Source organism: Typopeltis vanoorti, chromosome 4, assembly GCF_054136105.1.
Source record: "Typopeltis vanoorti isolate ZY-2024b chromosome 4, IOZ_Tvanoo_1.0, whole genome shotgun sequence".
In the NCBI taxonomy this organism is placed as follows: Eukaryota; Metazoa; Arthropoda; class Arachnida; order Uropygi; family Thelyphonidae; genus Typopeltis; species Typopeltis vanoorti.
In genome coordinates this window covers 171,349,301-171,367,470 of record NC_143552.1, presented here as the reverse complement: position 1 = coordinate 171,367,470, position 18,170 = coordinate 171,349,301, and the positions used below count along the sequence as shown (strand labels likewise).

General features: G+C 39.1%; 1 protein-coding gene across 1 annotated transcript in view; it reads left to right on the top strand.

The window, feature by feature from the left end:
* LOC150107843 (protein phosphatase PP2A 55 kDa regulatory subunit-like) overlaps positions 1-18,170 on the top strand; it is a 282,326-nt gene that overhangs the window by 31,269 nt on the left and 232,887 nt on the right. The window contains exon 2 of the mRNA XM_090391589.1: positions 7,497-7,733. Coding sequence (XP_090247715.1) covers positions 7,497-7,733 — 237 coding nt within the window. The remainder of the gene's footprint in view (positions 1-7,496; positions 7,734-18,170) is intronic.

Sequence of the window (18,170 nt, the reverse complement as noted above, 5' to 3'; positions counted from 1 at the left end):
GTTGAAAAAGAGATTATGGAAGAGATATAAGGAGAGGGGATGGAGGGTAGATACACGAAGAATATAAGACTCAGACCAGTAGAGTGACCACTATGGTGACGAAGGGAAAACTGGAATATGAGAAGAGATTGGCACTAAGATCCAAAGAAAATCCTAGGGCATTTTTAGCTAGTGTCCAGTAGGAGGAGAAATGATTGTTGAAGAATGACACTGTGCAATAAAAATGGGAATAGAGTGACTGATGCAGTGATACGTGGATTTCAATGAGCACTTTATTGGAGTATTTCATACTGGAGAAGAAGGTTTTAATACTAGAGTGATAAGGCAGGTTCAGGTTTAGAGGTGCAAGAGGAGAGTGTGTTTTATGTACTCAGTATATAAAACACACTCTCCTCTGGATACTAGTAAAGCTGTGGGAATATATGGTATTTCACCATGAGTTTTGAGAGAATGTGCTAAAGAACTGACAGCTCCATTGACCTTGCTCTTCAATTAAAGTCTGGTTGCAGGAAAGGTACCCAAAGAATAGAAGGAAGGTAGGATAGTGTCACTGCACAAGAGTGGTAGCAGACTGGAAGTGTCTAATTTTAGGCTAGTTTGTGTGTCATCAGCAGTTGTTAAGGTCTTGGAGAATTTAGTGAGGGACTATATACAGTGTTGGGCTGTGAGAATCAACATGGATTTGTAAAGGGGCGCTCTTGCTTTAGTAATATGATTACCTTTTATAATAAAGTGACAAGAGCAATTGATTAGAGGAAAGGCACATACTGCCATTTTTATGGATTTTTCAATGGCGTTTGACAGGGTGCCACATGATAAGCTGATATTTAAGTTGCAGCACATGGGTTTAAATATTGGGTTACTCAAATGGATTCAGGATTGGCTGTCTGATAGATATCAGAGAGCTGTGTATGGTGGAGCAATATCAAGGAAGCAGAAGGCTACAAGTGGGGATCCACATCCCTGTGGATCCCCAGGGATATGTATTGGTCATGGGATATGTATTGGTCAACCTTTATATCAATGGATTGCAAGGGGATATTCAGTTGTTAGCTGATGATGTGAAGCTGGTAAAGGTTGTCAGTAATAGTACAGATGTGGCAGCCCTTCCAGAGGTTTTGAATAAACTAGACAGATGGGCAAATTAATGGGTTTCGGTTTGATGCAGCAAAATGTAAAGTCTTGAGGTTTGGGAAACATTGATGAGATGCTGCATACTCTGTTAAAGGAGCTATACTGGATTAAGTAGGGGGAGACGAGATCTGGGGGTGATGATCGATACAAAACTGAAATTAAGGGAGCAGATTGCAAAGGTGATGAAGATAACCCAGAGGATTGCTGCAATACTGAGAAGGATGTTGACCTGCAGAGATAAGAGTTATCATTCTGTTGTATAAGACCCTGATCAGACCACACTTAGACTATTGTTCTCAGATTTGAAGGGGATAAATTAATTGTGGAAAGGGTACAAAGGCAGATAACATAGATGGTTTCAGGACTGTACAATGTCAGTTACAAGGATCAACTGAGGGAATGTGGACTGCAGTGTTTGGTGGATGGAACTAGAGATGATATGATCTAGACTTTTAAGTTGTTTAGAGGCAGTTACAGGGTAGACATTGGCGGGGGGGGGGAGTTCTTTCAGTTGGTGAAATGGCAGGAAGGAGCAATGACAAAGAGCCATCCCTGGACGTTATGAAAGAAAGCTGTGAGCAAGAGTTTGAGGAGTGGTTTCTTTGCATGGAGGATGGTTGAACCGTGGAATGCATTGCCTGAGAGAGAGAGTAGTTAGGGCAAGAATGGTCAACGAGTTCAAGGAGTGGTATGATAAGCTTTTTGTTTCCTAAAAACGGCCTCCCATCCTGAGTCTTTTGACTCCATGGATGCCTGGATAATAATATATAGGTTAAAATTATTGGTGCAGTGAATATGGTATACTCCAGGGTGGGCCAGCGGAGGGAAGATCCTTGGATGAGTTGAGAAAGTTCTTTAATTTTGAAGGAGATTTACAGGTGGCTTTAAGATTCTATATCTGTAGTATTCTGTTTATTTTATCTGATATCCCTTTAATATATGGATGGTTACAGTTTTATTGTAGTGTGTTAATCTTTGTTTTTAAGTAAGGTCTTCTGAAGAATTTTTTGATACTATTTTTGCTGTAGCCATTTTTAGGAAGGTATTTCTGATAACTTTTAATTCATATTTAAGTGTTTGTTCATTGGGGTCATTAACACACTAAAAAACAGGACTTTGAAGATTTCTCCAATGAACATTTTATTTTAATTTAATGTTATCCAAGTTTTCACTAGAGGTCAGAACAGTAAAATAACTGTTGTTCAAATCATTGTCTCTTTATTATACTGTGTGAAATGTAATATAGCTTCTCTCTCTCTCTCTCTCTATATATATATATATATATATGTGTGTGTGTGTGTGTGTGTGTGTATACATACATATATATGTGGAGGTGATTGAACTCAAGCATCAAATTATAGGCCTATCTGTGTGTCAGGTTTTGTGGTTAAGTTGTTGGAGAAGCTTGTGAGAACTAGGATCCAGAGTTAGGTTGACAACAATGGTATCATCTTTGATGAACAGCATGAATTTGCTAAAGGGAGGTCATATTTTAGTAATCTACTTACTTATTACACTAAAGTGACTGCTTCCTTGGACAGAGGAGAAGGATACACAGTAATATACTTGGATTTCGCAAAGGCTTTTGATAGAGTATCTCATGATAATTTGATAATCAAACTAGAGCAGATCGGGTTGGATATTAGATTAGTGCATTGTATTGGAGACTGGCTATCTGATAGGTATCAACAAGTTGTGTATGGGGGATGCGATATCCAGGGAAAGGAAAGTCACTAGTACTGTACCTGAGGGGTCTGTTTTAGGTCCATTGCTGTTTAACTTTTATATTAATGATATAGGTGAAGATTTGGATGGAGATATTCAGTTGTTTGCAGATGATGCAAAGTTGGGACGAACCATGAAGTGCAGTGAAGATGTTGTGGCCTTACAGGAAGACTTGAATAGATTGAGAGATTGGGCATGGAAATGGGGATGTGAGTTCAATATTGCAAAATGTGAGGTTTTAAAATTTGGAAAACAAATTTGGGATGTAGATGGATGTAGAATTTATGATGGGATGTAGAATTTATGCTTGGTGAGGATATATTGTGGGAGGTGGAAGAAATAAGAGATCTGGGGGTGATAGTGGATAAGGATCTAAAATTTAGGGGACACATCGTCAAAATTGTGAAGCCAACACAAAGGCTTTTGGGAATGATGCAGACGACACTGACGTGTAGAAGTAGGGAGATTCTTGTTCCATTGTATAAGGCTTTGATTAGGCCACACATGGACTATTGTGCCCAGATTTGGTCACCTGGTTTTCAGAAGGATGAAGAGATGTTGGAAAGGGTCCAAAGGCGACTGACTAAGGTAGTTTCTGACCTCTGGAAAGTCGAGTATGAAGAAAGATTGAGAAGATGCAATTTGCAGAGTCTGGTGGACAGGAGGAAGAGTGGGAGATATGATAGAGACCTACAAGTTGGTAAGGGGTTGTTATAGGATCAGGGCTGGAGTAGTTCTGCAGAAAATAGTGGGAGATCAGGGGTGAACCAGAGGTCATCCCTGGAAACTGTATAAAGAGGGTGTGAGTAGGGGAGTGAGAGGCAGGTTTTTTTTCATGCAGAGTTGTAAATGATTGGAATGCCTTGCCTGAGAGCGTGGTGTCTGCAGGGAGTTGGAATGTGTTCACGGCACGGTATGATGAGCTGTGTGTATGATAAAAGGACCCCCAGATGGGTCTTGACTCCGTGAGGTGGTTGGGGTAATAATAATAATAATACTCCAAATGATGACCTTCATATGAAAGTGGAAACATAGGGAATTTCATATTATTATTTCTAACATGGTTTGTAGAGTCATTAATATGTCCAAAAAAAAAAAAAAGAAGTGCTGACATGATTCGATTTCAATAGGATTTGAATATGTCACTGCTTTGGAATGTGACTGCAGTGTTGCTAAGTGTAAGTCATAATGCATAGCATTATACATATCCATAAGGATATGTGCTTTTCATTATGGATACTAAAGAAAGTTATGTGAAGTCATTAGCTTCTCTACAAGTTGCCCAGTTATGAAATTACTTCACGTGCAGACTTTGTTTGCTTACACTTGGATAAAGGATTTAACCAAGATTATAATTTCTTAGTACAGTAAAATCCCGAAGTTACGCGGTAGGTAGGAACAACAAAAAGCACGTAAGTCGAATTCCCGTAACTCGGGGTATAATTTTGCATGTAACGTATATATACAAACATACAGTTGGGACCAAAGGTTTACAAAAACACCTATATTTTTTAAGAAATATAATCATATTTGTCGTTTTTCGTACATAAAAAAAAAGAAAGGTATTTCGATGTCGATGGTTTCATAAAATCTAATAGATTCGTCTGACGGCATAATGTCTTTTTCTTGTCATGCAAAATTTCTTCATTGCAAGCTAATGATTTTTTTATTCCTTGCCTTGTGGCTACAATTCGTTCCTCATTAGAATCTATGTCCTCCAAAATCTGTAAGCCATTCTTTTATGATTGATCTTACTGTGCATTCCTGTAGATTGAACTTCTTTGCTAGCTCGCAAATTTTCATTCTGCCTTCAAAATCCTTAATGATGTTGAGTTTTGCTTCCAAAGTCAATGTTTTTCTTTTCTTGCTAGCAGTAGAAGAATCGGACTTGCTTCTTTTGGATGACATTATTTTTTATATGATAAAATTTTTAACAAGAACATAACATTAAACAATCTCAAGGTTTGTAGACTATAAAAAATCGTGTATGAATGGAGACCACGTGAAACACGTCAGCGCTTGTTCACAGCATGTGCGACACTGGCAAATGTAGCATGCACCTGAAAGATACGACTAGTGGTGAGGCGTGAAGCACGACGGGAATACGTACATATAAGAAACCGCGTAACTCCGGATTCGCATAAGTTGGGGTATGACTGTATCTTTAATTTGTGTTATGATATTGTAATCTGTGCCTGTTTGACCAACCATGATGGATCTTCTGATTCCATGAGGATTTGGGTATAATACTAATAATAAATCCATTTTATGTATGGGTGACTCACTCCCATGAGAAGTTATAAACATATAATTACATTAGCATGGTTGGGTTAAGAATTATTTTTATATTTTATTTAATTAATTGTATATATATTTTTGCATTTTTATTTTTTTACATAATTTGGAAATCCTGCTCTGAAGAAGAAATGTTAAGTCCTTTCAAGCCACTTGAGGTCTCCAATAAGTGGTTATTGGTCTCACTCCATATGCTGAAATTCTTCTCCCACCTATGATACAGAAGCTGATATACAGAAACTGTCCCTACACAGTTCCAAAGATGGACTCCCCTCACTTACTGCTCTATCTAATAACTATCATTTTATCAGGTTCTTCCCCTTTACCATACCTTGGCCTCTGTTGCTTATCTCACTTGTCTTTGGATATTCTGTAGTGTTTCCTCTGGTAACAAGGTGCATAGACTTACTTATTTTACTTTCCGAGTCCACAACACCAATCATATCTTCTCCATCCAAAAAACAGCAGTTTGTATCGCCTTGTCATTGACCATCAGAATGTCATCCATGGAGCACACATCGATTAGATCTGGGCAACATAAAAGATGTTCGTCAGTTTGGGCGTCTCCGCAGTCACAGCTGTCATCATCTGCATAACCCCTTTTCATCAGGTTACTTCTGCATCTGGACACTCCCACTCTAAGACTGTTCAGAGTCCTCCAGGTGCTATAGGGTAGGTAATATCCCTTGGTTAACTCTTCCTTAATAATGGGGGCTTCTTGAAGTTGAACCAATTCCCTCCATATAACAAGGCGTCGCTCCTCAGGTTTATGGATCAATGGTTTAGTTCTTTGCATAAAACTATGCCTCGATTTGAGTCGAGAAGCCGTGATGATATGGCCGTACATTGTATGTCTTTTGTCCGTCATCTGCTTTTTTCTCCATCTCACCGGCCACTTGACGTCTTATGCCTGGTGGTGCTATGCCTGCTAAGGGATACAGCTTGTTGACTGGGGTTGGTCTTAGGCATCCGGTTATGATCCTAATGGTATCATTTAAAGCCACATCCAAATGTTTCACATGGAAGGATGCCACCTACACTGGGGCAGCATACTCCCCTGCAGCAAAACACAATGACAAAGCCGTCGAGCGAAGTACTTCTGGTTGAGCTTCCCACGTCGTGCCAGTCATTTTTCTTATGATGTTATTTCTTGCATAGATTTTTCCTTTTAGTTCCTGGCAATGTACCTTATACGACAAGGTACTTCCAGCTTAACTCCAAGATATACATTTCCTCTCCAGACAATATTTAACTGCCGTTTTGCTTCCCTGTTGCGCAGATGGAAAGCACATACCTGAGTCTTGTTTGGGTTAGGCTTCAGGCAATTGGTCTCATAGTAATTGAAGAGTATTTCTAAGGCTTCTGTCAACCTCTTCTCAACTTCTTCAAAACTCCTTGCTTGACTGCATATAACTGTGTCGTCGGCATAGATAAACCTCCTCACTTTTGGGTGGGTTGGCTGATCGTTAGTATAAATATTGTAGAGCATCGGGGCCAATATGCTTCCTTGAGGTAAACCATTCTTCCGATTTCTCCATCTGCTCTTCTTTCCTTGCAAAGTTACGTAGAATCGTCGATTCTGGAGCATGGTTTTAACTACATTCATGAGGTAAAAATCTTTCGTTATTTGGTACAGCTTGACTGACTGTCACTCAACTGACTTTATCCATCAGCTTCCCCACTTTTTGTTCTTTATACTCCTGGCATTAATAATTTTCCTTAGCTAATTATATACTGAATTATATTAACAAATTTAAAATAGACCTATTACCACTTCTACCCTGTATGGCTCTCTGTTCCCATAACTGTAATTCCTGTTCTGAAAGCAATCCTTCTCTCAGCTGCCCTTCTAGTCACATTTCCCTGATTTAGCATGACTGCTACATTCCAGTCTTATAGAAAGTCTGGAGTTTGACTTTAAATCTAAGTGACCTACAGCAATGACAGCAGCAGTGTGTTGACTTCTGCTTCACCTAACTTCCCTCCCCAGGACCTGATTTCAGGTTGTTGTGGATCTAAGTTATAACTATTAAAAGGTCCCTCTAGTGGATACATTTTAGGTTATCGATATTGAGGTTTAGGCTCCATGAAAGGCTCCATAATGAAACCCTAAGCTTTAGACTATCTAGATTATGTATAAATCCAGCCCTGTCTCTGCCCAACTTGTAAAGAAAATGGGGAAAGCATTTGACTTGTTTTATCATTTCACATTTAATATATGAATGCATGATAATGTAGTTAAGTAAATAAAGCTGTTAGGAGGGAATAAATGAAAAGATTGATGCATTTTTTTTCAGCGTTGATTATTTTTTGAAATTCAACATTTTTTTTTCTTTCTACAGACACAACCATCAAAATATGGAAAGTATCTGAAAGGTATAAGAGCACAGGTGATTATAATTTTCAAGATAACAACGTTAGAGATCTTAGGGTTGGAGCTATTCCTTACAGAGTACATACCAATGCTCATACACATGTCATCAATTCTCTCTCTGTGAACAGTGATCAGGAAACGTATCTTTCTGCAGATGACTTGCGAATAAACTTGTGGCACTTAGAAATGAGTGATCCTGGTTTTAGTATCCTTTATTATAGTTTTTTATGAATTTGTTTGGATTGGAATGTATAGTGATTCAATATTGTGGCATTCAATCATGTATTCAGTACCATAAATATTATATATATTCATTTTTATAACATTTATTTCATGTGAATGAAGAGGGAAAGGAAGCATGTAGTGGCTGAAATTAGGTGTTTTGAAGAGGTAATTCACTGATGTCAGAACAGAGAGAGAGTGTTAGTATGAAATAGATATGGTTAGTATGTAAAACTTGCAATATACCTTCTAAACTTCAGTCTGCTATCAAATTCACCCCAAATCTCATCCACTTCTTGCAGTATAGCTCCATCAATATATTATACAGCTTATATTTCTGCTTTCCAAAATGCAGCACCTTGCACTCGTTTGTCCAAGCTAAATCCATTCAAATCTTAGAAATGAATATTATTTCCCTGAAGGGAAATAATATCAACAGTTCTCCCTTTAATCCTACCCAACTTTGCATCATCTGCAAACAACTGAAGAGCCTCAGTTAGGTTGTTAATACATTAAACAGCAGACGCCCAAGAACTAGATACTAGGGCACACCACTAGTTGCTCTCCTTTTTTTGTGATGCCGCTCCATCATTAGGGGAGTGTATGCCTGGAGGAATGAAAAAGAGTGTATATAGCAATAAAGTGAAGTGAGAATGTAGATGATATTGATAGTGATGGCTAATAAAAATTATCTCAGAGATAGTGTGAATCAGGTGACATGGGATTTGAGGTTATTGCTAGAAACTGGGCAAGAGAAAAGTGGGTTAGAGAAAACAGTAGGTTGTTTTGCCTAGTTACTATAATGCAGAATTGAGGAGGAGAACAATAGCAATGAATGGCATGGTTGATGTTGAGGATGTGTCAAAAGTGAGGTCTGAAATATGTGGATGATTGGCGTGCATTTGACAAGAGAAAAAAGCTGTATGCAGGAGATGGACTACATCTGAACATGAAAGGGCATAAGCATCTGGAGAGATTGTTGTTCTCGTGGCAAATGAGACTGTGGCAGGGAAACTAGATTCTGGGGTGAACAACCACAGGGGGTGTGGCTTCTTCTATGGACGAACACTTGGGAGAGGGGAGATTGTTAGGTATATTGCATATTTTCATGCGGACTCCAGAGGAAATAATAATAGGTAGAAAAAGTGACAATACGTTTATGTTTCTTTATGTAAATACCAGAAGTATCAGGATTAAAGGAAGTAAGTTGTTGAATTTGATAGCCTCAGCCTGTCTTAAGATTATTGTAATCAGTAAAACATGGTTGACTGAAGATGTTGTCCTGACATAGAAGTAGAAAGGTATAGCATATTTCAGCAAGATAGAAAAAGCAAACAGGATGGTGGACTGTTTCTTATGATGAGTTATGTGTTGAGGCCTCATAGTGGAGAATTTGGAAGGAAATGACACTAATAGCTTTGAAGGTGCATGGTGTAAGCTGGAGGTGTGCAGGAAAAGATATTTAGTAGGATGTTGCTATAGGCCAAACAACACAGAAGATGATGAGCAGGAAATCTTTACCACATCAGTTGGATGCACAGTGAGTGATCATTATGAGAGATTTTGATTACAGCAGTATAAGCAGGGTAGTGAAAGCAGCATGCAATAGTAAGGGAATGACATTTCTTTCTTTCTTGAGGGACAAATGTCTCAGTCAACATGTAGTAGAGAAAACATGGGATTGAGAGTTTTAGATTTTGTTCTTGCATCAAGCGATCCGATAACTGATATGTCAATCTTGTCCCTCCTTAGTAAGAGTGATTACCCAGTATTATCCATATCGACTTCGAGGCTGACATGCAAAAGTTTCAAATAGAAAGGAATTTATGGAATCGTAAGGCAGTTGACTATAATATTCTAAGAAATAAGCTTAGGGCAATTCAAGTACATGTGGACTAGTGAAGAAATATTTATCAAAAGCAATCACAAATTGCATTTCTTCAGTGAAAAAGATAAAATGATTTAGTGTAAAGTGGATGACTAATGAATTCAAACAGTAACTACATATGAAAAAAAGAGATTGGGTAATTATCACCACTAGAGATAAAATGTGTAGTGTTGGAAAAGAGCTATGGGGGGGGGTGCTATTTTGAGTAATAATTGGTGGTATTATTTGAATTTTGGTGTTGTACTGTTTATTTTTGATAATGTATTGTATCTGTACGATTTCAGCATGATTTATTAAATAAAATTGCATTATTTAAACAGAACACGATGGTGGCACTCAAGAGATCAATCACGATGGTGAAATTCAAGTGGCATTAACGACATAGACTTTTGCATGGAGGAATGGAAGAGATGTGTTTGTGGAGAGAATTATTCAGCCCTCCATTGAGTCAAGAGACTCATCGAGGGAGGTCCCTCCTAGGAAACACAGTCTATCATACCATTCCTTGAACTCACTGACTGTTCTTGCTCTCACCACTCTATCAGGCAATGTAGTTCATGGTTCCACCACCCTCCATGCAAAGAAACCACTCCTCAAATTCTTGCTCACAGCTTCCTTTCATAACTTCCAGGGATGGCCCCTTATCATCACTCCTTCCCGCTCTTCAACCAAGCAAAAGAACTCCTCAGTGTCAACCTGGTAACCACCTCTCAACTGTTTAAAAGTCTCAATCATATCACCTCTCCTTCTTCTATTCACCATACTCTACAGTCCACATTCCCTCAGCCGATCCTCATAACTAACGTGTGTTGAGGCTTAAGTGCTGTGAAGAATTCATGTTAGAGGTTTAATGGAATATTAACAGCACTTAGAAAGGATTAAAACTAATTTTAATACTTCCAATATTTCGTCTCCGTCACAGAAACATCTTCGGGGATTACAAAAACTTTTTGTAACAACACACACACACACAAATATGATACAAAGTAAAACTGAAGTCCTATCTAGGTGGTGCGCCCTCTATGGGCTTTTGCAGGTGGCCACCTGCAAATGCCCATAGAGGGCGTTTCCGCTATGAAAACTTGTGGTGAAGCTATGAAAACTTATTTTCATAGCGTTTCCGCTATGAAAACTTGTGGTATTAACATCCAGAGTACCCGGTATTTATTTGGAACACATCTCATCTTGCACATCTATACCTTGAACCTGCCCTACCCTCTAGTATTGAAACCTTCTTCTCCAGGATGCAATACTCCAATAAAGTATTCATTGAAGAGCTCAACTATGTCCTCGGCATCAGTCAGTCTATTCCAGTTTTCAGCCCACAATGTCATTCTTCCATAATAATTTCTCCTCCTACTGGCCACATAACTAAAAAATTCAGTAGGATTTACTTTGGATTTTAGTGCCAATCTCTTCTCATATTCCAGTTTTCCCTTCCTCGCCATACTAGACATTCTCCTGGCCTGAGTCTTATATTCTTCATGCATCTGCTCTCCCCCACCCCACCCCCACCTTATACCTCTTCCATAATCTCTTTTTCACCTGCAGTTCCTGTTTGATATTGTTTTACATCTCCTTTACACCAAATTATGTCTGCTTCTTCACTGGTAGTCTTCCAATTCCATCCTCCATGGAACTACTCAAATTTGATATCTAAGATTATTATAATCACCCTCCTTATAATTCCACATATGTTCCCTATTCTTTGATACTCCTGCATGTCTATTCATCTTCCAAGTCAAAACCACATGGTTACTCTCTCCACCCAGGGGGGGGGGGGGAGAGATGCCATCTCAGTTATTATCAACACATCTGATGCTACGATCAAATCCAAAACTCTTGAACCTCTTGTTCCCTTTATTACGTGTTGCCTAAGGCATTCGTTCCTCAAGAATTCAAGAAATTCCATTCCCTTATTACTATATGCATTTTCCTCATCGCAGTTTATACTGCTGTATTTAAAATCTTCCATAACAATCATTCTTCTTGCACTTGCCAAGCTTAACCGCTCAAACATCTCCTGCTCCCTACCCTCCGTACTCCATGGCCTGCAGCAACACCCCACCAAATATCTTGTCCTGTCCTCCTCTACCTCACACCCTATGCTTGCAAACAATCAATGTCCCCACCTTCCAAAGCCTCCACTCCTAGAGGACACAAGTCATCACTCATCATAAGCAGCCCTTCATCACCATGTTTTCACCTCTCATCCTGCCAAAAAATGCTGTATCCTGCTACTTCTATTCGTGTTATTATACCATCTTCCGTCAACCACGTCTCAGTTATCCCAAAAATCTCTTGACAGGCCAACGCCATCAACTCCACCAATTTATCTACTTTACTCTGCATATACTTCTGGCATTTGTGTAAAGCATAAAAATATCACTGCTTCTATACTCCTTGAGACCCCACTGGACTAAGTGTTGCCTGATGTGGTCCCCCCCCCCCTCCTCCAAGCACCCATTCCCACAAGAGACTACTACTGCCACCATCCACCCTGGTAATTCTAGTTTCCCTGCATTGACACACCGACTCATACAGAAAACGGCAATCTCTCCAGATGTCTACATCCTTCCTCATTCAAATGCAAGCAGTCTCTCACATACAGTTCCTTTCTGTTCTCAAATACTCTCCGAGCATCCACATATTCCATTACTCTCTTCTGACACATTCTGGCTATTATGCTCTTCATTATTACTGCTGTTCTGCTTAGTATTCATCTCACTTACCTATCATCCATTCAGTCAACAGGGAATGAGAGTGGATCGATTGAAACTGAAGCATTAACATGGTGTCAGAGAAAAAAGATAAGTTTAAATATAAATTATCATCATCATCAAATTCCTGATATATATCCTCAAGTGGTGTACAGGATATGATAGTACTACATGAAAAATATGTCATTACTAACTTCCTATCTACAATTTTCCTCCAAATCAATCTGTTAAATGTGAAGTCTCCAATATTATCAGTTCTTATATTTCTGTCTTCTAAGGCACTTTTTTGCTGTATCAATCCACTATATCTTGGTCTTCCTCTGGGTCTTTTTCCTGCCAACCTATCAGAGAACACTTGTTTTGCTAATCTTTCCTCTCCCATTCTGCTTAAGTGACCATACCACCTGAGATTAGCTCTCCTAATGCATTCCTGGATGCTGACAATATCAAGTTCTTTCCTAATATCCTCATTTTTTATATGATATTGCCATTGATTGCCATCTGTTCATGCCCCTAATCTTTCTGTAGTCTTTGGTCAAGTGTTTTACTTCTAACCCCGCTCTCAGATACATAAGTTAAAATTGGTTTAAACGCTCTCTTATATACAGCTAATTTAGTGTTTTGGCTAATTTCTCTCTTATTCCATATAAATTTACTCAGTTGACTTCCTACCATACCAGCTTTGTTGATTCTGTTGTCTATTTCCATATTTAACTTACCATCTTAACTAGCACCGGCACCTAGTATTTTTCTTGTGTGTGCAATTAATGTTCGGCACCTTTCCAAAAATTTATTTTTTGAATAAAGTGTGAATAAAATGAAGAGGAAATGAAAAACAAATGAAAACCTCTTTACAGTATAATGTTACCTATGGATTAGTCCTGCTTATACAAATTTTTTTTTTACACAGAACTCAACAATTAATCATAAGTTGATTTATGATACCTCAAAAAATAAAGAACTATTTTAGGTATATTTTCAAAAATTTTAATCAAAAATTACAGTAATATAATCGGGTCTATGATACAATTTCAGAATTTATTTGTTCGTTTCCGGGAAGATCTGAAGGGGCCCGAATAGAAGACAACGTAAATTCATAATTATATGTACCATTCTGTATCATTTGTTGTTCTTTTAAACTCTTATCTCATATTTTTTGACATCTTTTAGGTGCCTTTTCTTCTACGGTGCCTGTGTATATTGCACACTTCGCACATGCCACCAGCTGGGCCTGATCTTCACTAAAAATTGTCCCTAAGTAGCTGAAATGTTTTACTTGTTCTATAAGTTCTCTATTCACAATCAGTTGATATTTTCAATGTTTCTGCCTGTTTTCATTCTTTGTCTTTTTAATGCTGACTTTCATGCCATATCTATTACAACAGTTATTCAATTTAGTCAAGGAATCTTGCAGATTTGTAGCAGATTTATTTAGAAGTATAACATCGTCTGCATAATGCAAAGAGCTGAGATTAACATCTCCAATTTTGATATAAGGTTTAATACCGCGTTCTTCATAATATGATCCATATAGATAATGAATAATGAGTGGGGGAGGGGTAGATCCTTGTCTGACACCAGATTTAACATTAAACCATCTGACTTACAACTCAAATAAAGACTAAGTATTGCTTGATATATGCCCCATTAACACCATATAACTGTAGCATTTGGAATAGCTTCTCTCCTGGCACCTTGTCATATGCCTTTTCCAGATCTCCAAAACTTAAATACAGATCTTTGTTATATTCCCATGATTTCTCAACTACGAAGCGGGTATCAAAGTTTCGAGACTAGGTTTGGAACACACCAACAGATGGCAGCAGAAGGCTGCAGTCACAGGGAGCACCTACCTTCATAAGTCAGTGTGCCAAAAGACATCATCCTGTGTACATCGGGAGCTGTGCAACTGATGCTATTCTGACCACCTGCATTACCACAACTGCGACAAAGAGCAAACGTGAAATTCTGCATGAAACTGGGCAAATCTGCCACAGAGATATTTGACATGATTCGGTAAGTTTACGGCAATGCTGCAATGAGTCGTTTGAGGTGTTTTGAGTGGCACGCCTGCTTCAAGAGCGGAAGAACATCACTGGAAGACAATGAGAGATCAGGAAGAGCTTCAACTAGTTCAACTCCCAAAAATGCCGAAACCATTCGGCAACTTGTGCATGAGGATCGTCGGAGAACACTCCACAACATTGCTGCCATTGTCGGTGTGTCATACAGAACAGTCCAGGCAATCCTCACGTGTGATTTGAACATGCAGCGTGTTGCTGCAAAGGTCGTCCCCAGACTGCTGACCCAGGAGCAGAAGGAACACTGCATCGAAGTCTGCCAAGAACTCCATCAGCGTGCCGTGGATGACCCATCCTCCATGTTGAGGATCATTACCCGAGGTGAAACTTGGGTGTATGGGTACAACCCTCAGATGAAGCAACAGTCTTCACAGTGGAAGAGCCCATCATCTCCATGACCGTAAAAGGTGAGGCAGGTCCGCAGCTCAACCAAGTGCATGCTCATCATCTTTTTCAACATTCGCGGCATTGTGTATTGAGAATTCGAGGGGCCAGACCTTCAATAGCGAGTTCTACTTCCAGGTTTTAAGGCATCTGAGGGAGGACATTCGGTGAAAGCGACCAGATCTGTAGCGTGCGAAAAACTGGATGCTCCACGATGACAATGCACCCTGTCACGAGCTCTCCTTACATGTGAGTTTCTCGCCAGAAACAATATGATCTCACTTCCGCACCCACCCTACTTGCCAGATTTGGCTCCTGCAGACTTCGCCCTCTTCCTGAAGTTAAAGATCTAGCTCAAAGGTCACCGTTTTCACACCATTGCAGAGATCCAGCACGAATCGCAGAAGGTGCTTGACATGCTTCGAAAAGAAGACTTCCAGGACACATTCCAGAAGTGGCGAGAACGCTGGGAACACTGCAATGATATTCAAGGGGACTATTTTGAAGGTGATAGTGGGTAAAAGTAGATAAATAAAGTAATTTCTCGTAAGCAGAGCTAGTCTCAACTTTTTGATACCACCTCATATCTGTTGTAAAGTGAAAATCTGATCCTGACAGCCTCTATTTTTCCTGAATCCGGCTTGTTCTTCACCAAGCTTCTCTTCCACAATCTTTCACACCATTGCAGAGATCCAGCACGAATCGCAGAAGGTGCTTGACATGCTTCGAAAAGAAGACTTCCAGGACACATTCCAGAAGTGGCGAGAACGCTGGGAACACTGCAATGATATTCAAGGGGACTATTTTGAAGGTGAGAGTGGGTAAAAGTAGATAAATAAAGTAATTTCTCGTAAGCAGAGCTAGTCTCAACTTTTTGATACCACCTCATATCTGTTGTAAAGTGAAAATCTGATCCTGACAGCCTCTATTTTTCCTGAATCCGGCTTGTTCTTCACCAAGCTTCTCTTCCACAATCTTTCACACCATTGCAGAGATCCAGCACGAATCGCAGAAGGTGCTTGACATGCTTCGAAAAGAAGACTTCCAGGACACATTCCAGAAGTGGCGAAAACGCTGGGAACACTGCAATGATATTCAAGGGGACTATTTTGAAGGTGAGAGTGGGTAAAAGTAGATAAATAAAGTAATTTCTCGTAAGCAGAGCTAGTCTCAACTTTTTGATACCACCTCATATCTGTTGTAAAGTGAAAATCTGATCCTGACAGCCTCTATTTTTCCTGAATCCGGCTTGTTCTTCACCAAGCTTCTCTTCCACAATCTTCTCAACTGTTTCTCAAGTATAATTCCATATATCTTATGAGGAACACTCAGTAATGAAATGCCTCTGTAATTCTCACATTCAGTTTTATTTCCCTTTTTATATATGGGTACTATGAGAGCTCTACTCCAATTATCTGGAATTCGTCCCTCTGTCCAGACCTGAAATATGCAATGCAGCCACTGCACAACTTTTATACCTACATACTTAAGCATTTCTGGTCGAATATCATCTACTCCTGCTACCTTTCCACATTTCAGGCTTTTAATGGCTCTTTCTACTTCAAGTATATATATATATATATATATATATATATATATTCCTGACTGAATACCTGTTCAGTGCTTTTTTTACCACTGTGCTGTCATCACTACTTGTTTCATTTAGCAGTTTATCAAAGTAATTACTCGTACTTCAAGGATATCTTTTTCTCCTGTTTTCACATTGCCTTTATCATCTCCAATTCCTTTTACAGCACTCTTTCCTCCATTTCTGAGCTTCTTCAACAAACTCGAGAATATCTTGCCACCTTCTTGATATTTATTTTCTATGTTCTTACCAAAATAATCGAATGACTTTTGTTTAGCCAGTTTTACACAATGTTTAGCTTTCTTACATTTGTCTCTGTATTCTCTAAAAGCACAAGCTGACTTATTTGCCAGGAACTTTTGATATGCTTTCTTCTTTTCCCTCACTGCCTCTTTAACTTCCTGTGTCCACCATGGAGTTCTAATTTTTCTATCCTTGTATACAACCTCACCACATGCCTCTCTGGTTGAACCAATCAATATTTTCTTCAGGACTTGACACTGAATCTCCAAGGTTTGGTTCCTGTTCTCAAACACTTTCATTTTTTCTTGAATAATTATTATTATTATTATTTTTATTAAACAAGACCTCATGGAGTCAAAGACTCATCTACGAGGTCCTTTTATCTCACACACATCTCATCATACAGCATCTTAAACACATTCAAACTCCTTGCAGACACCACACTCTCAGACAAGCCATTCCAATTATTCACAACTCTGCACGAAAAAACCTGCCTCTCACTCCCCTACTCACACCCTCTTTATACAGTTTCCAGGGATGACCTCTGGTTCTCCCCTGATCCCCCACTATTCTCTGTAGAACTTCTCCACCATTGATCCTATAACAACCCCTTACCAACTTGTAGGTCTCTATCATATCTCCCCTCTTCCTTCTCTCCACTAGACTCTGTAAATTACATCTTTTCAATCTTTCCTCATACTCGACATTCCAGAGGTCAGAAACTACCTTAGTCAGTCGCCTTTGGACCCTTTCCAACATCTCTTCATCCTTCTGAAAACCAGGTGACCAAATCTGGGCACAATAGTCCATGTGTGGCCTAATCAAAGCCTTATACAATAGAACAAGAATCTCCCTACTTCTACACGTCAGTGTCCTCCGCATCATTCCCAGAAGTCTTTGTGTTGTCTTCACAATTTTGGTGATGTGTCCCCTAAATTTTAGATCCTTATCCACTATCACCCCCAGATCTCTTATTTCCTCTACTTCCAACAATATATTCTCACCAATCATAAATTCTGCATCCCATCTTTATTTTCCAAATTTTAAAACCTTACATTTTGCAACATTGAACTCACATCCCCAATTGCTTGCCCAATCACTCAATATATTCAAGTCTTCTTGCAAGGCCACAACATCTTCACTACTCTTTATGGTTCGTCCCAACTTTGCATCATCTGCAAACAACTGAATATCGCCATCCAAATCTTTGCCAATATCATTAGCATACAAGTTAAACAGTAAAAGCGCTAAAACAGACCCCTCAGGTACAGTACTAGTGACTTTCCTTTTCCTGCATATTGCACCACCATACACAACTTGTTGATACCTATCAGATAGCCAGTCTCTAATCCAATACACTAATCTAATATCCAACCCCATCTGCTCTAGTTTGACTGTCAACTTATCATGAGGTACTCTATCAAAAGCTTTTGCGAAATCCAAGTATATTACTGTGTATCCTTCTCCTCTGTCCAAGGAAGCAGTCACTTTATTGTAATAAGTAAGTAGATTACTA